The sequence below is a fragment of the Neopsephotus bourkii genome, unplaced genomic scaffold (genome assembly GCF_033783945.1).
Source record: "Neopsephotus bourkii isolate Nb327-2 ecotype Australia unplaced genomic scaffold, CSIRO-AGI_Nbou_v1 NB_1189, whole genome shotgun sequence".
In the NCBI taxonomy this organism is placed as follows: Eukaryota; Metazoa; Chordata; class Aves; order Psittaciformes; family Psittacidae; genus Neopsephotus; species Neopsephotus bourkii.
In genome coordinates, this window is record NW_026901674.1 from 557,235 (window position 1) to 575,426 (window position 18,192).

The 18,192-nt window shown below is 40.1% G+C and overlaps 1 protein-coding gene across 2 annotated transcripts in view; it reads left to right on the forward strand.

Annotated features, from left to right (window-relative positions):
• ADAM12 (ADAM metallopeptidase domain 12) overlaps positions 1-18,192 on the forward strand; it is a 187,412-nt gene that overhangs the window by 161,176 nt on the left and 8,044 nt on the right. For both annotated transcript variants that reach the window (XM_061364101.1, XM_061364102.1), the window contains 7 exons: positions 6,977-7,085; positions 7,192-7,390; positions 9,858-9,935; positions 12,490-12,598; positions 16,065-16,200; positions 16,837-16,948; positions 17,390-17,572. In XM_061364101.1, the coding sequence (XP_061220085.1) occupies positions 6,977-7,085; positions 7,192-7,390; positions 9,858-9,935; positions 12,490-12,598; positions 16,065-16,200; positions 16,837-16,948; positions 17,390-17,572 (926 nt within the window). The remainder of the gene's footprint in view (positions 1-6,976; positions 7,086-7,191; positions 7,391-9,857; positions 9,936-12,489; positions 12,599-16,064; positions 16,201-16,836; positions 16,949-17,389; positions 17,573-18,192) is intronic.

Here is an 18,192-nt window from a genome sequence, read left to right on the forward strand (position 1 = left end):
AGCGTATGCAGACTATGCACTGAGGAAAAAAGAGATTTTATTCTCCATAGTAATTCACTTTCTTTTTGCAAAACCCTGATAGCATGAGGTCTTGGGTTAGCCTAAATGGATGATATCCCAGGAAATCTGTTCACTTTTCCTGTGGCCCTCCCACTGAAATAGAATCATAAGATCATAGAATGGTTAAGGTTGGAAAGGACCTTCAGATCATCTAGCAATACGAGTATTAATTCTTGCATTTTGTTATCACATCCTGCATCACTGGGGATAAGTCATCCTTCATCTCACGCTGCTCTCAAATGGGAAAACGACTTTTACTTCTCCTGAGGAGGAGCATTATTTAGAGATAGATTTAATTATTTTTTTAAACTAACTTTTTCAGCTCCCTTAGCCTCTTTCAAGTCAGTATCTGTCTGCCTTTAACTCTGTGCCAAAACCCACGGATCAATATACTGACACACAGATGCTTCCCTTGGTCAAAACCCTCATCAGAAGTCTACTGAAGTTTATTTAAAGAAGCATTAAAACATGTCAAGAATTAATGCCACTGATGCAGATAACAGGTTAGCTTGGTCATGTGGGTCTAAGAACCTCTTAGAAGAGTTCCAGTTCAAAATCAAACTCCTCATGTGGAACGAAACATGCATCTGATACACTGCTCTGAATCCCTGTCGCATCACAGAGGTAATATGAGCTCATATAGGCATGCACAATTATAGCCTCCAGTCAGTCATACTGGGATTTCTAATCCCCTGGATACAGTGATGTTTTCTCTTGTATAAAGCAAAAATCTCCTCATGAACCAGTTTCCCATGCCATGGAAAGATGCTCAGTCAGGCTGCTAATGATTTCAGATGCTGAGAAAAATTCAGCTAAAGGTCAGGGAGCTGAATTGTTGCAACTCCCTTGGCAGGTCTGTTTCCTAATGCAGCAAGTCCTCCAAACCCCTTGGGCTCCCCTAATTCTTTTTTGTCTTCTTTTTTGGGACTATTCAACATGGGCATTGCTGTGCGTGGAGTCTCCAGTGGTTGAGGCTACAGAGGTCTGCTTATGAGAAAGATGGGTTTGTTAAGAACAGAGTTCAAAACCTCTTTAATTGGAATACACTTATTTGTCTTGGGAATACCCAAAGATAGAGATTTTGAAAGGGAAGATGGGACATTACCAAATCTGAACTGAAAGGCCTAATTCTCATCACATTTTTGGAAGCATAAATTGGAAATAATGCCAATAAAATAAACCCTCAAACAGTGTAGCAGATAGGATTCCAGCAAAAAACAAGGCCTCTAGTCTGGATTTAAAGACAGTGGATGTTAATATCTGCTGTTTGATCACACTTCATCTGGTTGGAGTACAAGTAGATGTGGGGTGGAAGAGGAACGGGACTAGTTGAGCCATGCAGTTGGAAAAATATCATGGTAGAGGTATAAAATCTATCTTATAATCATAGAATAGTTAGGGTTGGAAAGGATCTTAAGATCATTCAGTTCCAACCCCCCTGCCATGGGGTTGCCACCTCACACTAAACCATGGCACCCAAGGCCTCATCCAGCCTGGCCTTGAACACTGCCAGGGATGGAGCATTCACAACTTCCCTGGGCAACCCATTCCAGTGCCTCACCACCCTAACAGTAAAGGACTTCTTCCTTGTATCCAATCTAAACTTCCCCTGTTTAAGCTTTAACCCATTACTCCTTGTCCTATCCTATCTTCCCAGCTTTGCTTGCAGAAGAAAGAGGGACTTGACGTTTGAAGATGTTGTCTCTGGACTTCCTATCAAAAAAGATACATTTCAACCTTTTACATATTGTTGTAATTGATTAGAATTGTTGTTAACAATGTGTGTGTGGAGTTGAGAAGTGTGGGGGTTTTGAAAAAAGAATCTATATTTAAAGAAAAACCTCATCACAATCATTTACATTCATTCCTTTTTTTCTTCTTCCTAGCTGGAGAAAGCCATGCAGAACAAAGTACAATAACTTCTTTTAAAATAATATTCAGTATATTAAATTCCTTATCAATATCTTCTTTTGTATATCTTTCTTTATTTGTCAGGCTACAGACGTCCAACAGCCCAATGATAAACATCAATCTTCATATTTTTAGATCTAGTTAAAGAGAATGATGAGCACTGTCAGAGCTTATTTACTTCAGGATAAGCAATAGGAGCCTGTTTCCAGAAAGAAGTTCTTGCATCTCCTGGAGGGTTTTTTTGTTACTTTCAACAGATAAATTCAAATCAAATAGAATATGTTTTGTTATTCCCTAGCTGCAATAGCATGGAAAGTTTCATGTGAAAGAGGGCAGGAGCACCTGGGGACCATCTCCAAACATACCACAAATTCTCCTTAAAGACCACATTCATTCAGGTCTTCTCCCAGAACTCACAAATCTCTCTCTCTCTTACCTTAATTCATATCCTTAAAGAGCAACATGCATGAATTGCTTGTGACTTTCTTTGTTTCGTATTCAGAAATACCAATTTGCACTGATCTGACCTATTGATAATAGTTGGACTACAATCAATGCACGTTTATGTAATGTCTGGGATTCCATTGGCATTTTCTGGGAGCAACAAGATACACAGATAAAGTAACTTAAGAGAGAGAAATTATTGATTACCAAAGATTAGAAGATTCTCATCTTTAGACTCATGTCATTTTCTCCATTGACAGGAAAATGACTCCTGAGGGAAGGAAAGGAGATGTCTGTCAGTGTGTTTCCCTGTATTTCCCCAAGAAGATAAAAACCAGTGACTTTGAGGAACCATTTGCAGCCATTGACATAATAATTAGGACATACTTGAATTTGTTGCATAGGTATGGCCATTTGTTTAAGCAGCAATGATCTTAATTTTAATGTCAGTACTTGTTACAAAGGTCTGCCACTGGGGTGGGCTTCCCCTCTAAGTTAGCTGACCAAGCCATTACTAACTGGTTTTTGAAAAAACTCTGATTTACCCGTGAAGATTTCAAATCAGTAAAATCAAAGTATTCTGATCATCACATATTTATGGCCAGGTTCTTGTCTTTTGGAGATGTGAAAGGCATTCATATTCTCAGAGGTAGTCAGAACTAGCATAATCCTTAAATGCAAAGTATAACAGCTCAACCCCACCTCATTCTTACACACACATAACAACAGGGATCACCTGGATGAACAGAGAGGCCATGGGGAGCTTATGGAAAGTTTGCTTTGCACCATTAAGTGCAGTAAAATGAACTGCATGAGATGTAAAATCCAGGTGCAAATCACATGGCAGAGAACTGCATTTTTATGCTTATATTTATACAGTTGTTCATGGGGCTAATTGGCATAGCCTGAGCAACAGAGCTTCAGGAGGTTGGGGTTTTTTTGCCCTCCACACCCATAAAAGCTCTATGATTCTTTTAAGTGTTGAGATAGTGCTGCGAACTGAGCTGCAATATCTTTCTTTTCCACTCTCAGCCTGATAACGGGTGTTTCAGTGTTCCTGGAATCAGCACCATGGTCAGAAATTCCTCTCTTCTCTTTCAGGAGCCCGTGATAGTGTTTTCTCATTGCAGCAGGTCTTGCACTAATCTGCAATGACACAGCATTTCTGTATCATTTCCAAAAGTGTAAAACATCTCTTTTCTTGCAACCATAGAGGGAAAGAAATGGGCTCATCAATTTACACATTTGAAGGAGGAAAAAAAGTCTCCAGGCTGACAACTGCAGTGGTGAGCTTTGACCTCCTGCAGTTTCAAACGGCTGAATTAATCCCTTGAATAAGGCTTGGCATGGAAAAGCTGACAGGACCTTAATTATAGGGTCACGATACCATAATTGTCAATAGCAAAGTGAAATAAACTCTGTTCATCCAGCTCAAAGGACTTAATAACCACTGGAAATCTTTCACAAATCATTTTGCCTTTGCCTATGGAGGTAGGAAAATAGAGAAAGACAGGACTTTCTGCTTCAGTTAATATGGAGCAATCATGATAAATGGGTTTCCTCCAGAAACACAACATTACAATTTTCTTCCTTAAGCATCCTTGGAAAAACCTCCTTTTACCTTGGTAGCTCCATCTGTTCAGCTTCTTACACTCTGCTATGTTTTCATCTGTAAAATAGTTCAAATATTGAGAGAAACCAGTCAGGAGAGGGAACAGCCATCTGACTCCCAAGCAGCAATGTGCTTTGGTTTGATACCAAAGACAGGAATTGAAGCTAGATGATGGTTTCCAAGCTGCAGATGATCATTGGGTACCAGGTGTTTTCATACAAACTGCTCCGAGCTGGCAGGGGAGCATTTTTTTGTACTCCATGAGATCTTTTTTCTTGTCAAGTGTTATTGGTTGGAGTTAAAACTCACTGTCTGAGTGCTGCAAGGATGCTGCAGATGTGTTCTTCCTGCAGGCTGCTTTCCATCATGCGTAGAGCACTTGACTTCATAAAAAAAACAACCAAACAAAAAAGTTTCATCGGGTGAAAGAGGAAGATAAATACCTTCAACTCTCTTAATATTTCACTGAGCCCTTTCTCTTTTTAACACTGTTTCTTAAACGAGTCTTTGGCACAGGACATGAGCATTCATTTTGCTCTTGGCAGCTTTCAGAGCCACACAATGCTCAGGGGAAAGCATGTCTGTGCTTTGGGATGCTGCTGCCACATCTCCAAGGAAGCCTCCAGTCATTGCAATGATATGCCATGGGCTGAACTAGCTGGGGCACAAGGCTCCCAACTAAGTAAAAACGAGACCCATAGCAATTATGTATGATCATGGTAGATGAGGGGGGCTTATTCCTTTGACTAGGTAGGTCTAAGCAAGACAGATGTGGGAGAAAAAGCAATTTTACTTGTCCTCTTGCTTACAGCATGTTTTTTCTTTCCTTCCCTTTTAAAGCTGTCACAGTATATGCACATGTTAATGTTTGTCTCAAACTGAATAGTTAATGTGCCTGCCCTGGAAAGATGAGGAGGAATCAACATGCTGATAATGGAAATTTTACTTTTGCTTTTTGCACTGTGTCTTGTCTGGATGCTTTGGTTGATTTTTTTGATTATGGCTTGTGGTTTAATGAAAAGAAGTGAAAGAATCCTGTGTGAGTCCCTTTTAATAGTTCCAGATTTGAGAAATATTCTGAGCTCGGCAAGCTCGATCGTAATCTACCAAAGAATTTCAAGCTCTTGTCCTGCTCTCCAGGGAACCAACAGCTCATATTCTGTTCCTTCTGTGCCTGCCTTTCTGAGTTTTCCAGTTTCAGTGTGTAAAACTGTTAGAAGGGGAAGAGAGTGCCATCTTAAGCCTCTTCATGTTGTAATATTTTGTCCTTAATAGCATTAGATTGCTGTTCAGCAGTATATAGCATTAGTCAAGCTTCTGACTGTGAAATACAGATAATTAATTGAGGCTTTAATCTCAGAGTTATTAGTGAAAAGATCCAAACTATCTGGGAGTTTTACAATCATATTTGTGTTTTCTTCTCCAGGAATTTGAATCCATTTTAAAAAACCCTTACTTTTTGAAGGCTTCCAAATGAAATCTTCAGGATGGTTTAAATAAATGATGTGTTTTACCCTCAGTCAGAGCCATGCAGTCTTGGAAGTGGCTTCATGCATTCAGAAAAATGTAACATTAACTCAGATATTCTGGCTCTGATAAAGATCAGGGAACAGAGAACACTGTAGAAATGGTATATTCTCAGCCTTAAGGCTATCACATCTTTTGCTGCCAGTTCTTTTTGGTCTAGTTTGGCTGATTTATCAAAAGTACAAAACTGAATCTAGCAAGTATCTGTTCAGAGTTTTATTCCACGTATCTCCTTACCATCCTGGGTCCTCAAAGCAAGTCTGCCTATTGGAGTAGTTGAAGTAATGGCAATGATTTAATTGATTGTGCTATTTGTAATCTTCATGGAAAGAAAATATGGGGTAGTAAAGGGCCCTAGCAAAGGGCCTCTTAATCTTGCAAGGAACAGTAATTATTGGCTAGAAATAAAAACCACACTTTGCAATAGAACAAAGGGATTAAATTCTAATACATGGACTAATGAATTGTTGCAGTTGGGGAAGTAAATCCTATACCTCTTAAACATTTCAGATGAATGCATGTATCTTCCCCTAGAAGATATTAAATTGTTGGTCACAATCTGGGAAAAAATGGACAGGAGATTGTCTGTATAAGACATTAAAATAGATGTTCTAACAGTACCTTTTGACTTCTATAATGCAGGGATGAGTAATCTGTCTGCACAAACATTTCCAGTATACTCCCACTGGGGAAGTTCCTTTGCCATTAGGGTATGTCTCCATCATAAAAGAATACAGTAGATAACAACCAGATGCTGCCTGTCTTCCCAGATTCCTAATTGTATCACCATGGTAGAAACAACCCTTCTTTCAAGTCAGCCTTTCAGGAGTGGATTTACTGGTGGGGATGGTTTCCCTTCCTCTCCCCAGCTTGAGCTAACAGCATCTTATGCTCTTTGCCATGTAATGTGGTCATGTTTATAGAGACACATAACACTCCAGATTGCAACTGGATTTTTTGGGGGGTTTCCTGTTGTTCTGAATTGCACTGTAAAAGACTTTTCTCGAGAAGTATGTCCTTTGGCTTCGGCTCTTGTGGGTCTCACTAGAACCACATGGACTGCTGTAAAAAGAAGGGAGTTAGCGCACCAGATGGCCTGTGTCTTTCTTCACCAAACCAGATTTGGCATTTGCTAAAAGCTTTTGTGTCCTAGCAGGGTTCACAGGAGGGATGTTATCTGGAGAGATTCTGAAAGAGTTCTGCATTTTCTGTTGCTCAGCATTGCCAAGAGAGACAAACAACAGTGGAAAACCCACACATTCAGGCTCTTCAATTAGCATGCTGATCCAGCACAACTGTTTTGTTGTGCTTCATCAACATGCAGATCACACCCCACCTTTCCCAAAAGCATCAGTGGAGCTCAAACAAAATTATTAACAACCCCTTCTATGAGATGAAAGTTCTGATTAGGTTTTGTTTCAGGTGCAAAACCTGCTCCTGGGATCTGCTTTGAGAGAGTCAATTCTGCTGGTGATCCTTATGGCAACTGTGGCAAAGATTCCAAGAGCTCCTTTGCTAAATGTGAACCCAGGTATGGTCTCTCCCTACAAACATGGGAACAGATTCCAGGGTGGTGGGAAAGGGATATAACATTTAAAATTCTTTAACTAATCTTTGGTTCCTTTTATCTCCTTCAGAGATGCTAAATGTGGAAAAATCCAGTGTCAAGGAGGAGCAAATCGACCTGTAATCGGTACCAATGCTGTTTCCATAGAAACTAATATCCCACTTCAGGAAGGTGGCAAGATTCTGTGTCGTGGTACCCACGTTTATTTGGGTGATGATATGCCCGATCCTGCTCTTGTGCTTTCAGGAACCAAGTGTGAAGATGGAAAAGTAAGATTCTGAAGTACTCCAAGCCAGGACAGCATCACTACCTGATGTTGCCAAGCTCTTTGTACTAAACCAACTGGGTTTTGCTTTGGGATTTTCTTTCTTTCTTTCTTTCCGCAAAAGAATTGCTCATTCTCACACTGACTCAGTATTTTACTTTCTCCTGCCCACTGTTCTGGATTATAGATTTGCAGTTGCAATACAAGTTGCTTAAGTTTAAAACTGTCTTTTCGAAGACAGTCCCAAGTACCTGCCCAAGTAGGCTAAAGGCTTTCTGTAAAACAAGTACAGCAAAACAGTGCAGGCTTGTTAATGAATTTCTGAGGAGTTCAATGTATTCATTTTCCAGTCTATGGCATTACAAAAATTGACATTAACTTCACTTTAGGTCTCAAAATGTGTTATATCTGATGATTCTGGCTCTCCCCCCTCGTAGTTTCTTGCAGGAAAAGCTATCTCTGTATGCGCTATTAGAAAAAAAGATAAACCCATTGATGTTCAGCCACCAATGGTGATTTTTGCAATCACATTTTACAGACTTTGTGAATTTTCTAATGTGAATATAATCCAAATTTCATATGGCTCATTCCTAGCCTCTCTTTTGTGAGAAAAGAAACTGAGAAAGATGGGAGACAGCCATGAGTTTATAGGGAGGGAGGAATGGAAAGGAGCCCAAGAACTGTTGAAATGAAGAAGGCTTCCATACCCTCAGTGGATAACTTGTAGAAAGAAAGAAAAATTGCTTTGATAATTTGTGGCAAATTCAAGTGAGCCTTTGAACTTCTGAATGCTTTTGAATTGCACTGGATTATCACAGTGCACTGGGAACAGTTTTAAACTACATCCCTAGTGAAACTACAGTTCTGTTACAGGGAAACAACCCTCACAACATTTCTAAGTCAATCTGTTCTAAAATGTCTTTTCAAAGGAAACTCAGTGCTGGGAAAGCACCCGATTATGTTTTACTAATGAGTATTTAATCTTTCTAATCTATCTAATCATACACATACACACTATAGAATACACAGGCTAATACTTCTGAAATTGTATGTTTTACTTGGAGGACATTAGTGCATTTGTATTACGGATTAAGAATATGAATTTAAATATTCTTGAGTTTTCTGAGCTGAAGATACCCAATTTGAAATGCAGCCATTTTAATGTGATCAAAATTCTGTGTGCTACTGCACTGTGAATATTTGAATTGAGAATGCTGCTGTAATCAGACCATATTCTCTACATGCATGCATGTTGATGCCAATTCACTCTAATTTCCTTTCCATTTTTTCTTCTCCCCAGGGGATAAGTGCCCTGATTAAGCTTCCCTGTCGTCTCCTTCAACACTATTCCCTGCTTAATGCTAATTATTGTGGCTGACTTTTAGTACTGCTGAATTGAACTGCATTTAAACATGAGCAAAACTGTGCAATGCCTTTTTTCCCCCTTTTTTGGGGAGAGGTCAGCATAGCCTGGTAACAGTTACTCCAGACTTAATTTCTTCTTTTTTCAGTTTTGTGTAGGGTACCATCTCATTGCTGGCATCTTCATCACTCATTTGATTACTTGATGGTGTTATGAGATGGTACTGATCTTTCTTTAACTCAATTTTCAGCTTTGTTGGCAGAGTAAAGTTTACTCCTAATAACTGGAAAACAAAACTAATTTCATTACTTTGCGTGTCTTATTTTTTTTAGTTTCCTATAAGATTATTGTTGCACTTTAAATATGGCTGGTGTATAATTAACACCAAAAAAAATCGTAAGAAAGTCTCTGTTTTGCTGAAAAACAATGATGAACCCATGTATATCAGTGACCTCAGCTGAATATTTGGGCTGTCCTGGGTCCAGGTTCTGTACTAGCATGAAAAAGTACCGCACTATTGCTATGAACAGAACTGTGCTAATTTACACCATGAAGGGACCTAAAACTTTCCTTAAATCATGGAATCAAGTAGGTTGGAAAAGACCTTTATCAAGTCCGAAATCTGGAGGTATCATCTGCTCCTGTCAAGACATGGATGCAGCCAGATGAGGTCCATGGAGGAAGCCTGCTCAATGCATTCCTAGCCCTGAAAAAATGCAAATTACTGGGGTTTTTAATTGGCTTTGAAAATCCCCAAACCCCAGCAGCTCACCACGAGTTCCACTTCAGTGAAGCTGTGAGTGTTTATTTACACAAGCTCAGCATGTCCACCAAATATGAACTACATCTGAAATCCAGTATTAGCCTGGATGCCCATGGAGAGCAGGATTCAGCTTCTGCAGATTTGGACCTAAAAGGAGACGACACCTAATTCTGGTGTCCTTATCTTTTTGTCAATATAACATTGTCAATGCAGCATGTGTATTGGGAAATCTTTAGCTTCTGAAAGAACTATTGATGGATGAGCAGATATACAGAGAGGGACATGATGCTTTGTGAGCACCAGCAGTTCTATCCCTATTAAAACTTCTTTTCTCTTCTCTTGCAGATTTGCCTTAATCGCCGGTGCCAGAATACAAGCGTTTTTGGTGTACATAAATGTGCAACAAAGTGCCATGGACGTGGAGTAAGCCTTATAGGAACACTTTTTTTACAATCAGTCAATAAACACTGGACAAGAAATCATTTTGTGTAATAGCTTTGGGGTCTATGATTGATTGTAATATATCAAAGTCACTGCAGTACTTTTTTTATCATATTTCTAGTTTCAGTGTCCCTTATAGAAAATGCAAGCAATGAAATGATTTTTATTTTAAAAAGAATTTATTTATCAGTAAGTCATTGTCTTGTTCTTAATTAATAATCTGTCATAAATAGCAATTTTAAGTCTAAAGTTCCTTCATTAAGAAGTCCCATTAACATTGAAAAAAAATGATAATTTTTTAATCCAGTTTCTATGTGGATACAGAAAAATTAACATATGCATTTGGATTGAGAGTCAAAGGGAAAAGCATTTCCAAAAGTATTAAAATAAAGTAGAATCATGGAATGATTTGGGTTGGAAGGGACCATAATCCTCATCCAATTCCAACCCTTTGCCACAGGTAGGGACACCTTCCACTAAACCAGGTTGCAAAAACCATATTGATGAATTTCATCATATGAAAGTGATGCAGGATGGAAAACTTGATGATATCAGTTAAGAATATCAAAGTGTTTTCAAACCTAGTTTATATCATGAAAATGTTAACTATGACAAGCTATGTCTTATTAACAAGGATTTGCTGATGATCTTTTTGTTTCTGTGAAAAGCTGTGGCACCCACATTGCAAGAGCCATAGGAAATTCCCTGCCCTCTCCTGAGAAGGGATTTTAATTTGACTATTAATTTTAATATAGAACATCTTTGATACCTGTTATTTTATCATCCCTCAGCGGAAAAACTGAGCACTGTTGATGATGCTGCATGTTATCGTGCTGGAATGAGCATCAGCTTAGACTGGCATCTTTGTGTCATTACAATGGAGAACCTCCGGTGACTCCTGAGTAGCAAAAAATGACCTTGTGGAATTGTAGATGGGAACTCCTGTAGTGCTTTAATTTTAAAGATAATGCTTAACAAATCATATTTTTCATTATCTTGCTGTCTTTATAAAGTAAATCTCTGTTTTTCATTTTCCGTGACCATAGCTGGTCTAAGCTATGTGAATGGTACTTTAATACTCTGCAGACACAAGCAGTGTAGCCTCTCTGAAAGCCTGCCAGCTGACCTTGCCAGAAAAATGCGTATTTTCAAACTCCTGTGAACTAACCAGTGTCTTACTGAGAAACCCATTTATTAATCTATTGTGTGGTTTCTCCATGGTGCTGGTGGACCAGTGATGGTCAGTGTTAGGCCAGAATGAAGGACCATATTGACAACAAGCCCTAAGCCCCAGAACTTTATTTAAAGATCAATTTGAGCACCTACATGTGACTGTGCCTTCTCTATGCTGTGCAGCAAAACTTTTGGATGCATTCAGTTCATGTGTGCTGTCAATACAACATGGAGCTTTAGCTTCATTATAAGTCATAGCCGTTATTTGGGTGGTAGAAATAAAAAGTAGCCCTGGTTTTGATGGGTGTTTTGAACTGTGGGACCTCCTGAGGGAAAAGCCATGAGTCTTCCAGCTCCTTTTGCTCCATGCAGAAGGAACAGGCTGATGTTAGTGACTGACTCCAGTCCTTTGGAGCTATCTTGTTCAGCAGGGAGCATTTAGTAAATCAGGTCTTGCTAGTTGTTCCTTTACTCTGATTAAACCCACCAGAACACTGAGGGCTGTTTCATTATAGACACCGCAGGTGTGGTATGAAAGGGAGGGTTTCCTCAGCCTTGATTCCAGTTTCACATGGTCTTCCAGCAACTGGAAGAACATCCTTAAGCCAGGGATCCAAGCAGTGGAAAAATTACTCTGCAACCTAGAGCAAGCCCTTGATGTACAGGAATGTTCAAGTGGGCTTACAAAGCTTTACAGCCTTAGCAGAGAGAGACTCTTGTTCCTGTGAAGGCAGAAGGAACAGAAGTTAGACAGCAGATAGTGCTGCTGCTGGGGGCAAAGAGAGAGAATAAGACTTAAGAGGTGTGTCATTATCCTTATATTACTGAAGTTGTCAGCTGGTGCAATGCGAATTGCCTGCCAAATAGAATCATAGAACAGTTAGGGTTGGAAAGGACCTTAAGATCATCCAGTTCCAACCCCCCTGCCATGGGCAGCGACACCTCACACTAAACCATGGCACCCAAGGCCTCATCCAGCCTGGCCTTGAACACTGCCAGGGATGGAGCATTCACAACTTCCCTGGGCAACCCATTCCAGTGCCTCACCACCCTAACAGTAAAGAACTTCTTCCTTATATCCAATCTAAACTTCCCCTGTTTAAGCTTTAACCCATTACCCCTTGTCCTGTCACTACAGTCCCTAATGAATAAATAATAAATAATAATGCTTTTTTAGAATCCCTTACTCCACAGTGTGCGGAGTTGCTCTCTGCCATCTTGGTTGCGTTAATAAGCAAACACCAGAACACCTCTTTTCTTCTGTAAGCTTTACTTCTTTCAGAAGTGTCACTGCCTGATCAGGAGGCCCTGTCAGCCAGTGCTGCTCTCAGACGCATGTTAAGCCATCTGTCTTGCTTTGCAGGTCTGCAACAACAAAAAGAACTGTCACTGCGAGGCTGACTGGGCCCCCCCTTTCTGTGACAAGCCGGGGTTTGGTGGCAGCGTGGACAGTGGACCCATTAGGCAAGCAGGTCAGTAGTAATTCATGCTTTACTTGTTGTTTCCATGATAAAGAGTGGAAATACAAAGTGTTGTCTTGTAAGTGATGAGCTTGCAAGATTGGGATATACGGCAGTAAATCAAATGGCTTAATTCAAACACATTGGCACCAGCTTGAAAATTTAGTGTAGCAAAACCAAGGCAGAGTGCATCAATTTTCTTGCATAACAAAAGGCACAGTGATCCTGGCAAGTTCTTTTCTCTTTGCCTTTCTTTCCTTGCCTTTCCTTGCCTTTCCTTGCCTTTCCTTGCCTTTCCTTGTGTTTTCTTGTCTTTCTTTGCCTTTCTGTTGCTTTTCTTCTTTGCCTTTTTTTGTCCTTGTTTGCCTTTCTTTGCCTTTCTTTGCCCTTTTTTTCCCCCCCAAGATACATGGTCAAGTTCAGTAGTTGACTGTAATAAGTAGGAAATGGTATTGATTTAAGCTGAGGGTGAGGAGCTAACTCCTACACTTGATATAATCCTATTGCAATGGCGGATGAACATTACAGTGCTCTTGGATTCACCTTGAGATACACCAAGCTCCAGTGTTCTCCACTGAGTGCATCAGGATAGAAATACCTTATTGTACACACAACCTATTCCTATAGTTGTGTGCCTAATGAAGAGTGGATGTTGCAATGATTATACATGCAAATTTATTGCATAATCAACAATCAGAAATCTATTTTATATTGTTCTTCCAAGGAGGATCTTTTGTATTGTGGGAAATAGCAGATTTCTGAGTGTGTCAGATTAAAACTACATTTTATAGATAGATTCCACACATTTAGCAGAAGTTGCCCTCAGATATGACAGTAGTAGGAGATGTACATTGTCTATAACTTGCATTTCAATTTCCCCTTGTTCAGTCTGCAGAGCATTGGCTCTAGTATCTTACTTCACCTTTGGCCAACCTCCGAAAGAACTAGATTCTACACATTGTGAATGTTATAGGATTTGATAATCATCACATGCCAATTTTTCTCCAGAGTACTGTAACTTCAGTGACTTCCATGGAGATATTCCTGATTTATGTCTGAGTACGTGAGAGGACAAGCAGTCTACTCACATACACATCTATAAACTAAAAACTTGCTGGAAAATGATCTGCACCTTTTCGTAAGAATAATACTATTCAAACCCAAAATGGATTGTATTCTCTACATGCCAAATCCTGCCATGAATTGTAATTCTGGATTTATGACATCAGGGCCATTTCCATGACAAAGCTTCACAGTATAATTTCACTGGTGAAAAATCCTTTTAAATACCTACCCACCAGTAGGATAGCAAAGAAACCGTGCTCCTGCACTGAACAAGTGAGATTATGGGCGTGTTCATGTTTTCTTTTGAGATTTGCTCTAAAGCATTATAGTCCTTTTCCAGATTACCTGGAAGCTGAGTACCTGGGGAGCTACAATATGTATTATAATGATGTACTGCATAGACAATGCTAACTGGAGAAGACAAATATAAGACATCTTTGATAATTCTCATGTTTTGTGTTTTGGAAGCAAACATTTCAATTTAACAGAAAATTGTTTTAACAGTAGTTTAATACAGTGGGGTAGTTTCACCATGTCTCTCTAATGACAGTTCAATAATACTGGGAATACTGGGAATATATAAATATGGAGATGCTGCAAGGGCTGGAGCAGCTCTGCTCTGGAGCCAGGCTGAGAGAGCTGGGCTGGGGCAGCCTGGAGAAGAGAAGGCTCCTGAAGGGGAGACCTTAGAGCAGCTCCAGTGCCTAAAGGAGCTGCAGGAAAGCTGGAGAGGGGCTTGGGACAAGGGCCTGTAGGGACAAGGCAAGGGGAATGGCTTGAACCCGCCCGAGGGGAGACTGAGCTGAGCTCTTAGGCAGAAGCTCTTCCCTGTGAGGGTCCTGAGGCGCTGGCACAGGGTGCCCGGAGAAGCTGTGGCTGCCCCATCCCTGGCAGTGCTCAAGGCCAGGTTGGATAAAGGGGCTTGGAGCAAGCTGCTCTAGTGGAAGGGGTCCCTGCCTGTGGCAGGGCTTGGGGCTGGGTGAGCTTTAAGGTCCCTAGCAGGCTGGGATTCTGTGATTCCTAGAGGGCACAGTTTTCTATAGCTGACACTTGGACTTTACCCAGCTGACTTAGAATAAACCTTTGTGTTTGACACTGTATTTCTTACAAAGCAGCCTAAATATTTAATAGGTAGAGAAGTTAATTAATTTAAATTGCATAATCATAGCCTATTAATGTTATTAATCTTTTAGAGATGGAGAGGGAGTTATTATTCTGCAGTGCTAGAAGGTAAAAGTGTGGCACTCCATGCCCCATCACCCCCCATGTGTAGTTTGTTCAGTCGGTGTTGCTGACTGTTCACCAGCATCCGAGTGAGCTAAGGCAAGTAGCTGAGAGCCAGTTAGCTGAAAATCAACCAGGATAAGACTGAGACAGTGATGATGGGTTACGAGAGCAAAGATTAAAGATGTTTCTCCTACTGTGGAAGTGTGTATTTTTTAGGTCAGCAGTCCTGAAGAATCACATCCTCTCCTCCAGGCAGTGATCCTATCACATAGCCATAATGATCAGAGCTGCTGCTTGCTTCTTCCTAAAAATAAGGCTTTATTTCAGCTGCAAGTCATCTAGTCAGGGTTCATCTCACTATTGTGCCTCACTTAGGTCCCAGCAAGGTACTTAAAGCAGCTTTAAGCACTCTGAAAGCTGGAACAAGTACAGAAGTCTGCAGCCTCTCACTAAGCAGAGCATCCCTCTGTGAGCACACAACACTGCTGCTGAAGGCTTTCCTCCAGATTCAGCTTAATAGCCGTCTGGGCTGGACCACAGTAGTTCAGATTTCAGACTTCTTGCCTGGTATTAAAGCAGAATAGAGCCCTTCAAATCTGTTTATAACAGAGCTGCCGTTACTGCCTGTGTTTAAGGACAGAATATGTGAAAGCCTGCACTTAACCAAATCACAGTCTAGGGATTTCTGTCCTTTTATGCTCCTTCTCAGCTTGTCTCCCTCCCATTCTGGCAGCAGACAACCCACGAAGAAGGCACTAGCCGGCATTGCTACAGCCATCATCCTATGGGTGTCTGGATGTGGTTAACAGCCTGCACTCCTTATGGCCTCATTTGCAGGTGACAACCTAAGCAGGACCTTAGCATAGACGCAGAGAGAAGACATGGAGATGTTCACACTTGGGTGAACATCTGACTAGAACAGAATAGTTAGTGTGGAAGGAACCTACAATATTATATGTTAACCAATTTTTCCCCATTGTGAAAGAAGTAACTTTAAAACAGGCCAAAATTCAAGCATCACTCTAGAAGACATCAGAGTTTATTAGTCTTTAATTCATAGTTTATTCACTTCACCTGCATTGCAGTTAGAAACTCAGGCCAGGCAGCAATGTCCTGCCCCCTGTATGCAACACGTTTCAGTGAAGATGGCTCTTGATAGAAGTTAACTCCATGTGGTTTTTTGCAGATAATAAGAGTTTAACCATAGGAGTGCTGATAACCATTCTGTGCCTTATCTTTGCTGGAGCAATCATGTATGTCAAAAGGAAGACTTTCATGAGATGGTTGTTTACAAGTAAAAAGACAACAATAGAGAAACTAAGGTATGGTCATTTCCCCTAATTACACTCTAATAGATGTTAGTCAAATGTAGCTGTAACCATGGGTGCTCTCATTTTGACATTCATCATGGAACAGTGTGAACATGTTAGAGCCAACCTTAACAACAGTATTCACCAAGTGTTAACAGCAGTGTTTTTCCTGGTTTAGTTTAACTTTATTGATGTCAGTAAAGAATGTAGGTTTTGGTTTGGCCACATATCTCTTTTATTTTGTGATAAAAAATGAAGAAGTGAAGGAAGCATTGCCTTCATTTCCATTTGCGTGAAATAGTTTCATTACACCGCGTGGCCTTTTATCTAAACTCAGTCGAGTGAGCTGAAACTTCCATATTCGAGGTCATTACTGTTTAAATGCTAGATTCATTAGAATGGTCTCTTGGGTGTTACAAAGCTGTATTTCCACAGATTGCAGAAGCTAATTTAACAGACTACTGGTTTCTGAAAAATCAATATTTATGTTTATTCTTGCAGGAGCACTTGACAATTTTTGCTTTCCTTGTTTACTGTAAAAAGTCAGGAACTCCTTGCAAAAAATCTCCTTCTGAAAAGAGGCTCCAGATTAAAAGAAATGTGATAAAGCAGAATGTTGTGTTCTATAAATAAATGCTTGTGTTACAGGTCTGTGAGTCCAGCAAGACCTTCCAGTTCATCTGAGCCTAATCATCATGTTCCTACCACATCTCTCAGTAAAAATCTCATCAGGAAGCCACAAAATACAAACATGCAAAAAGTGAGTCTCTAAATAGTGATTTTTAAAAAGAAAATCTATCTATAATTGTATTTATATATATAGGATCTCATTTAAGTAACATAACACAATTATGACATGATCTTAATGACACATAGAACTAACAGTATGTAAAGTGAAAGAAGATATAGGTTTCAGAATACCTTTATGGCTTCCAAGCTTTAGACAGTTGGAAATATCAAGTGCAGAAAAGGATAGTTTAGTCTCCAGGATAGAGCCAGACATCTTACAGCAGAACACTACATCCGAAGGGTGAAGGATTAGTGCTTCAGTAGGACTCTGGAAGCTGTTAGTTGCATCTCTGGTTGCAGAGGTTTTGAATGTAGATGAAAGCAGAACAGAAGAGAAAAGGGAATAACAGATTTGAAAGCAGCAATGCTTATGTTTGAAGTTTACAGCGTTTGGTTGGTGCTTTTTTTATAGAGAGATGGTCCAAGAAGACCGCTGCCATATCAGATCATTGACATTAGTAACCCTGTGAAGACACATGATTTGCCACCATTAAAAACACCTCAGCGAGTCCTACCACCCCTTCCCCAGCCACCGTGTCACCACGCTGTGCCTGAAAGACCTTTGCCAGCTAACCCTTCGCTGAGGTTCACCCAGGTAAGCACTGATTTTCTTTAAGCTTCTTTTCTATTGGATGTCTAATGTGAGTATCTCCATGCGATGAAGAGGAATGAGGTGTTTTCTCATCTTTCACATTGGCCTTTTCCCACAGTATTTCCTTTATATTCTGTGCAAGTTTAGAAATGTGGTGTGGATATATTGGTTTATTCCAGCTGAGGCTATGACCCTAAAACGTAGGATCCTGAACTCTTCACCACTCAAAAGACACAACAATATAAACAAGCTCCATATTACAGGCAAAAAGGCTCATCTTGCCAGCTGCCCAAGTGGAGGCGAAACTTACAGTTTATTATCAAGGTGCCAAATACATTGCTATAGTTTAGGAAGTCAAGCTGCAAATGCCTTCTGCAAAAGCAAAAGATGTATTAGCTTGATGTGCCTCTGTTCTGCCAACAGGTGTATGAATTGAGGTTATTGCCCCAGAGCACAGACGTAAAAAGCAGGCTTGTAATTACCCACACTACTTAATATAGATGTACCTTTCATTGCAATGTTTAAACAGAGCTGGTAACCCCCTTTTCTTTTGTAATAAGATGCACTTGAAGGTGATATTCAGGGTAGATTAAGTTGTCTGTGCAATTTTCTATGTTAAATTG